The 9,967-nt window shown below is 39.4% G+C and overlaps 1 protein-coding gene and 1 pseudogene across 1 annotated transcript; both read right to left on the bottom strand.

Annotated features, from left to right (window-relative positions):
• Positions 1–230: 230 nt before the first annotated feature.
• On the bottom strand, positions 231–2,826 carry LOC121288727 (annotated as a pseudogene).
• Positions 2,827–6,788: 3,962 nt separating this feature from the next.
• LOC121288313 (ferritin heavy chain A-like) lies at positions 6,789–8,744 on the bottom strand. The gene is made up of 4 exons (XM_041206845.1): positions 8,643–8,744; positions 7,856–8,002; positions 7,294–7,419; positions 6,789–6,935 (listed from the first exon to the last, which is right to left on the bottom strand). Exons 1-4 carry the CDS (start codon positions 8,742–8,744, stop codon positions 6,789–6,791), a joined length of 522 nt encoding a protein of 173 aa, XP_041062779.1.
• Positions 8,745–9,967: the final 1,223 nt, after the last annotated feature.

Raw genomic sequence — 9,967 nt, 5'->3', positions numbered from 1 at the left:
GTTAGTTTAATCTGATGTATTAATTTGGAGATGTGAGCACAGCAACTCCAGTTACTGAGTCACATATAGGGAGCTGGACTAGGAGGGACTAAATTGTGCTGTGCAGTGGAATGTTTTAAACAAGAACAATAGATTGTATAATTTAGCTAAAGTTCAATTATGAACAACTTTATTTCCAGGTAAACAGGAACAGGTGAGAAAACTGAATTCACCACAAAAAACATTTACTAGAATTTGGTTGTTTCATTCCCATTTGTAAAAGACAAATGGTTCTCGAATCCCAGTCAGCTCATGTTGAGCCTATCAAACAGGTACTCTCCTATGCCATTCTCAGCGGCTCTCAGTCTCTTCAGGCTGGTGATGTGATCTCCAAGTTTCTTGATCATCTTCACTTGCTCATCCAAGTCGTGAATCTCCAGGAAGTCACAAAGCTGAATGATAAATAAAAGGTAAAATTAGTCAAGAGGAAAACATAGTCTCACCTCCCCTGCCTTGGTCTTCTGTGATATGGAGGAGACTGAACCACCGTCCTTAAAATGGTGCCAATTTGATTCTTATCAAATTAGGATTGATAGATTAGAACCCATCACTCAAATTTAGGCACCAAAAGATGTGATTTCAATTTTACTTTATGCACAGGCCCATCTCAAGGAGATCCTGAAATTCTATTGGTCATGGGCATATTTCCAAAGGTCAGATTTAGCTCTCATCAAAACCTTCAACTCACCCCCCAAAAAATGCAAACAAACAGCACAAGCATCAGCCATGTCTTACTGGGATACCACTGCCTGTCAGAGAGCCTACACTTCAGGAATTTGTGCATGTAATCCAGGTCAAATTCCAATCACTGCAGTACTGATTGAGAGCAGCACCATCAAGGGGCATCATTTGACTGGTGCATGTAAAAAAAAAGGTACTATTTCAGATAGAAGTTGGTATTCCCTCAAGTATTCTGGCCAATATTTATCCAAAGTCAACTTAATAGAACAGGTTCTGGTAAGTTAGCAGCTATCTTACTAGATTAAATTATGACTCCAGCCAATTCAGCACTTAGTGGTGCTTGGGACATCAAGGTCAAAAAAATTCTACATTTCATTTGAAGGACCTTACATGAGGGTCAGTTCCCAGAGGAGAGCTTTGTGCAGATCCAGCAGACTCTGGTTCACATTCTTCTCCATCTGTCGAGCTCTCCGCATTACCTCCGGACCATTGCCCCACTCATCCTGCTCTGGTTTCTGGGGGTTTGGGAAATGGAAGGAAATCCCATTAGCAAATTGTATTACTGGATTAAAATGCTAAAAAGAAAATCACCCAAATCATATTGTCTTTCATTCACATCAATATCCTCTAGAGAATCCAAAAAACTAAATAAGCTAGCTAATGCCAGTAACACTTAGCTTGTATTTCTTCTGCCTTAGGGCTCACCATCTTCAAGTTAGCTTCCAGTGACAGTTCCAATCCTTGCATTCATCCCCATACTCACCCATTATCTTCTATCCCACACTTCACCTCCCTGTCAATTATGACTGAGTTCAGTATACAGCCCAGTATAGCATTGCCACCATCCACATTCCCCATTTTATTTTGGCTGCCCTCTGGTTTATCCAGTTTCATAACACTGCTTCCAATTCCATGCACTTCAATTTTAGCTAGAAATTTCCCCAACTCTTTAAAAAAAAAGGGAAAATCCATCTATGTAGCATTCATCAATTCTCCACTAGATTGAGAAAATCTATTCACAAAAAGCAATTAATTCACACCCTCCCCCACCCCCAAAGTTTATTAAAATCAACCTTTATGTCCTCCAGGATGATCCAGCCTCCATATTTATTCTGGAATTTCATCAGTTTCTCAGCGTGTTCGCATTCCTCATGTGACTACTCAAAAAACATTCGGTAAAGTGACGCAGGGCAACATCATCCCGGTCAAAGTAAATGGACTGCAAGTAGGGAAAAAATAGAAAGGAGTCAGTCAGGCAGATGTTATCCATTGAGAATGCAAAAATAGTACCAATATCAAAGTAGATAAGCTACTCATTCTCTATCTCAACACTTTACTTTCAATTGAAGGGGCTTAGAGCTTAAGGAAGCAATGTTTTCTTGCTAAAGAATTTGTTTCATTATATGATCATGTTGAAAGACCCTGTGAAATTAACAAGGCACCTGGTTGTATTAGAAGACGTGAGTGAGCAGTAATATTTCCTGGAAGAAGTGATCTCAGCTATCAACCTGCACTTGGGTAAAGAAGGAACTTGAAGTTAAAGAAAAGAACAAAGCAGTTTATTTTAAGCAGTTTACTGTCACTGGCAAGTGCAGGGATCCAGCTTCAGGAATACTAGATAGGATTGTCAGCATTTTACTCAATTAGACATGAGAAAAAAAAAACTGGTCAGAACCAATGTTTTACTAATTAGTTAGCTCATTAAATTTAATTGTTTGTTTCCAATCAAGTTAGAAAAATTGACCAGCTTTATGAATATTGAGTTACAAACTTACAATACCCGAGAGCTAGTTTCTGGTGTGAACACCAGAGAATAAAACTACTATGACATAGGGAAACAGTCTGTTTAAATGAGGTCTGCTACAAGTTAGCATTCATTAGATGAAGTTGAGAGAGATAGAGAGACATACAAAAGCCAATGCATTGACCTAGGAAAGCTCTGCTTAGGATCCAATGATATTATAACCATAATTTGAAATAGGATCCCAAAACCATAAAATTCACCATGGAGAGGTAAACATAGGAGGAATAGAGCTCCAGGTTGATCTGCTTGTTAACAGCATCCTCACAGTCCTTGTGGTAGTTCTGACACACTTGGGAAGCCATCTTAACATCTACAGTTGATAGAAACAACCTAACCTCTTACCTCACAAACCCTTGTAACTCTTTTGAGTACAAACATGTTTCCATGTTCCTATTCAGATGAAGTTACATTATTTCATAGATTGCCATTGTGAGATTTGAACTCTTGATACTCTTTTGAGTAAACCTGTTTCCATCTGTTTCAGATGAAGTTACATTGTTTCATAGTTTGCCATTATGAGATTTGAACTCTTGATCTTGGGGTTACAAACCCAGTACCATAACCAGTTGGCTATTTAAGCCAAGCTCTCTGATTCCAAAGGTGATCAAACAAGTACTTCCAATACCTTGCTTCCTGACATTTGAGATTGTTGTCCATGCTTAGGAACTCATTCAGCTCCTTTTTGAATGTTTGCAGTGAAACCCTTTCGAGTACAAACACATTTCCATCTGTTCCTATTCAGATGAAGTTACATTGTTTCATAGTTTACCATTGTGAGATTTGAACTCTTGATCTTGGGGTTATAAGCCCAGTACCATAACCACTTGGCTATTTAGGCTAAGCCCTTTTTTTGTTTCATAGTTTGCCATTGTGAGATTTGAACTCTTGATAATCTTTTAAATTAGACTGGAGAGGTAGCTCTTTCGAGTACAAACATGTTTCCATCTGTTCCTATTCAGACAAAGTTACATTGTTTCATAGTTTACCATTGTGAGATTTGAACTCTTGATCTTGGGGTTACAAACCCAGTACCATAACCACTTGGCTACTTAGGCCAAGCCACAAACCCTTGTATTTATACCACTGGGACATCCTGCATTCAAACAGGGAATGACATCACCAATGATGATTGACAATCCCGGATAGCCAAACAGGAATCTGCCATGAATCCAGGCACCAATTAACAAAGGAGAATGGGTGGAGTGAGATACCCAGAGCCAACTAGAGCTTTGGAATGCAGGCAGTTTTGGATAATTATTCTGTGATTGCAATATAGGAACAGGAGGAGGCCATTCCATCCTCCAGTCTGTTCTACCATTCAATTATATCATGACTGGTCTGTATCTTAATGCCATTTGTCCATTTTGGTTCCATATGCCTTCATAGCCTTAGCTAACAAAACATACAATCTCTGTTTTGAAATGTTTATTTGATCCAAACATTTTTGTGGGGGGACTGTTCCAAACTTCCATTTTCCTTTTTGTGAATAAACCTTTCCTAATATCAGCTCTGAATGGCCAAGATCTAAACTTAAGATTATAGCCCCTGTTCTAAAGGAAATAATTTCTCTCTATTGACCTAATCAAATCTATCAATCATCATCAACACCACAATTATAATCATCCAATAATCTTTTATACTCAAGGGAATGCAAGACTAGTCTATGCAAACTGTCCTAATCATTTAATCCTTTTAGCACTGGTGTCATTCTGGTGAATCTGTGCTCCATTCCCTCCAAGGCCAATATATCAAAACTGAGCAAAGTACTACAGATGTGTTCCAACCAGAGATTTATATAACTGTAGTTAAAAACCTCCATCCCTTTCTATTTCAGGACTCTTGGGATGAAAACTAACATTCTATTTGCTTTTTGAACTAATTTTTGTACCTGTGCATGAGGTTTTAGTAATTTCTGTACGTGGACCCCTTAATCGCTCTGTGCCTCCTCATTTCCTAGCTCCTCACTATTTAGAAAACACACTGATTGATCTTTCTTGCCCAAAGTGGATGATCTCGCTCTTCCTCACATTGAACTTCATCTTCCAGGGTTTTACCTACTCACTTAATCTATTTAAGTGATTTTGAAACTTTCTGTTCCCATCTGCATGACTTGTTGTTGTACCCCCAAACTTAGTGTCAACAGCAATCATGGATATTCAGTTCTCTAACCCTTCATCGATGTCATATAGAAATTTAATGAAAAGCTGAGGCCCCAGTACAGACCCTGGGGAAGAAAACTAATCACATCTCAACAATTGGAGTACACTTCCATTATCCCTACTCTCTCCCCCACCCCCTAACCAATTTCCCAACCATATCTAGTGGTGTTCCGCAGGGATGAGTGCTGGGACTATTGCTGTTTGTAGTATACATAAATGATTTGGAGGAAAATGTAACGAGGCTAATTAGTAAGTTTGCAGACGACACTAAACTTGGAGGAGTTGCAGATAGTGAAGAGGATTGTTAAAGGATACAACAGGATCGGTTATTTTATATTATCCCTAAAAAACATTAGAAACCAAATGGTTTTTAATGACAGTTGACAATGGTTTCATGGTCAGCATTAGACGTTTAATTCCAGATATTTATTGAATTCAAATTCCACCATCTGCCATAGTAGGATTCAATCTAGGGTCCCCAGGGCATTATCCTGAGTCTCTGGATTACCAGTCCAGTGATAATACCACTATGCCACCACCAGGTAATTTCAGATGGTATCAAATATAATTGGATCTACATTAACCAATCACTTGGAGAATTGACAGACAACTTGGCAGGATTGGGTTGGTGGTGTTGCAGGATACCAGAATTCAGAACGTTAACCGGAATAGTTTCAAGGAGATTGACCTGCAAACCATCCACACCAATCTCAAAAATCAATGACAATTTTCAAACAGAAGTCTTGTTTTGTCATTGAAATGCAATGTGTACTATTACAACTGTGAAATTTAAAGGCCGGGTTTAGTGTGTATGATCTTTAACTTCTACAAACCAAGAAACAATTTTTTTTTTGCCTGAAATATCGACTGTTTGGGTTTTTTTGATTAATGTAGATACCCCAAGCATCTCCAATGTTTAACATGACAAGATGGTAAGTATTGCCTTTGAGGAATAAGCATGGGGTTGGTGGGGGGTGGGGGGATTGGGGGGGGAGGGAAGGAAGGGGGGGCATTAAACACATGACAACTGTCATACTCAGTTGTTCAGTGTTTGATTGTGTGTCTGTTGACTACACATTTTGTGATTAGTTAAACCTGGGTGTGGTTTAGGGAAATCTGTATAGTGGTAATGTCACTGGACTAGTAATGTCATTGGCCTAGGCCAATGCTCTGGGGAATACTGTCCCACCACAACAGCTGGTGGAATCTGAATTTAATTAAAAAAAAATCTGGAATTGAAAGCTAGTCCCAGTAATGGTAAACACCATGAAATTAATCAATTGTTGTTAAAAACCCATCTGGTTTACCAATACCCTTTTAGGGAAGGAAATCCATCATCCTTACCCAATCTGACTTACATGTGACTCCAGACCCACAGCAATGTGGGTGACACTTAACTGGTAGAGAAGCCACTCAGTTCAAGGGCAATTAGGGGTGGGCAGCAAATGCTGCTCTTGCCAGTGGCACTCACATCCTATGTGAGAGAGTTAACCACAGAAAGAGCGGACATTTTAAAATCATTAAATAAAACTCCCATTACAGACACACAGAAGCTGATATATCATCGCTTCTGAGTGCAAACAATCCATCCAAAGACAGAATCCAAAAAAGGTGGTCAATGCTGTATTATATACAGGCCAAAACCAGTGAGATTTGTGACATCAATCTGAACAAAGGCACTTCAACTGCCCAGAAGTATGCACAAGTCTGAATCAGATTCCAGAAAAAGGGACTAGCAAAAGCACAGGTGCTAATTCACCCCTTCCCGAGAAAACCTCAACTATTATGTTGAGCTGGAATTAGGAATAACCCCCCAGTAGAATTGCCATTTTACAGTTGAAGTCCAACAAAGCTTCTTGGTGAGAATTGGGAGATGCAAGCACTTAAATCAAGCTAAGAAATCAGAGGGTGGGGTTGGGGAGAAAAGCATGAAAGCAAAGACATGTAGAAAAAAAAGTCTTAATGGGAAGATGTTATTGCTAGGTATCATAACTAATGATTAAAAAGAAAAAAACTGTTTAAATGAATGCTTTTATTTCATATTCAGTAAGAGGAAACTTTCATTTCCACAATATAAGTCAACAAGTGGGATTTCAAAATCCCAGTCAGCTCAGAGTGAGCTTATCAAATAGATACTCTCCCATGCCATTCTCAGGGACTCCCAGTCTCTTCAGGTTGGCGATGTGATCTCCAAGCTTCTTGATCATCTTCACTTGCTCATCCAAGTAGTGAGTCTCCAAGAAGTCACATAGCTGGAAAAGTAAAGGAGCATCAGTAGCACAAATGTTCAGCAAATTACTTATTTGCACTTGGATGTAGGCAAAACTACTGCCCATGGGGGACAGTTATATTTAGCCATACAAGACCATAATTAGCCACAAGTGGCAGGTCATTAATTCCAGGAAACTGGAGTAAATTCCTTAAGAAGCATTTGATCCCTCAGGTACTAAGTGGCCTGGGAACGGTTTGGTAATTCAGGTTTAAAGTGTGAACCAGACATTTCTCCCTAAACCCAAAAGATGACTAAAAACCAAGTGTGAAACAAACCAATTGAATTATTTCACTCAATGTGAAGTTAAGTTACTAATACTACCATCAAAGCATGGCAACATGAGGGTCAGTGTTCCCAGAGAAGAGCTTGTGAAGATCTAGCAGACTCTGGTTCACATTCTTCTCTATCTGCAGGGCTCTCTGCATTGCCTCTAGACCATTGCCCCACTCATCCTGCTCTGGTTTCTGAAAGGGGAAGAGAAATCTTGTTAGTGTTATTGGGAAGTAGAAAGTTCTTGGGATGCTATGCTGGAAACCAATACTGGACATTAGATCAGTCCATCAGCTAAGAGTGAGATCACAGGTTCACAAAGCTCATTTGTCTTTTTTTGGGGAAATGACTCATCCATAGAAGTGCACATCTCTACACCAGTCTTAGCCAAGCACTGAAGTTTAAGCCATTAGTTTGCAGCACAGGAACCCATTCTTTTGATCCTTCTTGGTTAGGATGATCAAGTGCTAAAGCCACACCAACTCATCCCCTGCCCATTCTCAATTCAATAGTAGCTGTTTAAGCCACTTCAGATGCAAGGAACCAGAGGGTGTAGTAGTAGTAGGTAAACTTTAAAAATGAGTAAACTTCTTTTAAGCAAAATAAATTATATCAAGATGAAAATCCAACCTTGACATCTTTCAGGATGATCCAGTCTCCACGTTTATTCTGGAATTTCATCAGTTTCTCAGCATGTTCCGGTTCCTCATGTGACTGCTCCTTGAAGAACTCAGCAAGGTGACACAGGGCAACATCATCCCAGTCAAAATAAAAGGACTGCAGTTAGAGACAAGATGGAAAGGAAGGGGTCAGGTCAGGTGCAGATCATATCCGTGGTCAACTGGAAAGTTTGAATATTGAATTTAAAATCATTAATTCAACTCATTTAAAAAAGGTGTTAAAGTTGTTTCAACACTCAGTCCATGCTCAATGCAATTACAGGACATCCCTCTCTAAGCATTGATTTTAAAAGTTAGAAAGAAGAGAAATCATTCAAATTCAGTTTAGTACAACAATGCAGTCTCAAAAGAAAGCCCAGTACAACAGGATTTACTTATTTAGAATGGGGGGCAGGGAGGAAAGCACTCATCTTAAATAGTCAATTTTGCACTAGCTAGTCACCTGATTAAGTTTAATTGTTATTATTGACCAGATTCATGTACCTTCTAGAGAAATCCTCTACTGGAAGCCTCATGGAGTTCTGGAGCTAGTTTTAAACATAAAGTTCAGAACTGGGTGAAATTATTTTAGAGCAGGGAGCAGTCTGTTAACAAGACCTTCAACAAAAGTCTCACTTCATAACATTCACTGGGAACATTCTAAGTCCAATTAATTGACCTAGAGAAATCCCACCTGCCCAAAATACAATGAAATCACTCTTAATTTTAAAATCATACCTCCAAGAATAAAAACTCACCATGGGGAGATAAACATAAGAGGAATAGTTCTCCAGGTTGATCTGCTTGTTAATAGCGTCCTCACAGTCCTGGTGGTAGTTCTGACACACTTGGGACATCATCTTCAATTCTACTGGTAACAGTGACCAAGTTCAAATAACAATCTGACCTTGTCCTGCACAAACTCTTGTAATAATACTCGTGGGACATACTGCATTCAAATAGGGAATGATGATTGACAATCTCTGATAGCCAATCAGGAATCTCCCATGAATCCCGACACCAATAAGGGAGAAGGGGTAGGGTATGGTTCCCAGAGCCAATCAGAACTTTGGGGGTGCATGCAGATTTGGATGAATTTTCTGTGATTTCAATATAGGAAGAGGCCATTGAGCCCCACAGTCTATTCACCATTCAATTATATCTTGGCTGGTCTGAATTTTAAAGCCATTTGTTCACCTTGGCTCCATGTGCCTTCATACATTCAAAGGACTACAAGACTATTCTGTGCAAACTGTCCTCCTAACTAAACCCCATTAGCCCTGGTATCATTCTGGTGAATCTATGCAGCAGTCCCTCCAAAGCCAATATATCAGAACTGAGCACAGTGTCCCAGATGTTCCCTCGCTCATACTTTATACAAGTGAAGAAAACATCCACCTCTTTATATTCCAACCTCCTTGAGATGAAGACTAACATTCTATTTCCATTACAATTTAGTTTTGTTATGGTCCACTAGATTTTAGGAATTTCTATAGATTGATCCTTAATCTCTCTGCTCCTCATTCCTACATGGACCCCAATTCTTTCTCCACAGTTCCCAGCTCCTCACCATTTAGTAAACATCTGATTTATCTTTCTGGATTCAAAGTGGATGACCTCACATTGAACTCTCTCTGCCGCAGTTTTTCCCACTGGCTTTATCAATGTCCTCTGCAACCTCCCTCTCCCATCTACACTATTTACTGTGCCACCTAACTTCTAATCAGGAAACTTGAATATATGGCTCTCTATTCCTTTCCCTATGCCATTTATAAAGATAATGAGATCAGAGGTCTCTGCACAGATCCCAGGGGAGATAACTAGGCTCATCCTACTAATTTGAGTGCACAGCCATTATGTCTTCTCTCTTCTTCCTACATCCAAACTAATTTCCAACAATGTCTGAAGGTTGCATCCAATTACGACGGTCTTAATAATCTATGGCATGGAACTTTGTCATTGATGTGATTGTGGCTAGTTTATTTGACTTTCCTCAAGCTGAATCTGATAGTGCGTCTTCTCAGAATCCAAACTTCATAATATTCTCAGATTGATGGGTTTGCAAATGGGAATTCCACCCTGT

The sequence above is a fragment of the Carcharodon carcharias genome, chromosome 15, assembly GCF_017639515.1.
Source record: "Carcharodon carcharias isolate sCarCar2 chromosome 15, sCarCar2.pri, whole genome shotgun sequence".
NCBI lineage: Eukaryota > Metazoa > Chordata > Chondrichthyes > Lamniformes > Lamnidae > Carcharodon > Carcharodon carcharias.
This window is presented reverse-complemented; position numbering and strand designations above follow the sequence as displayed.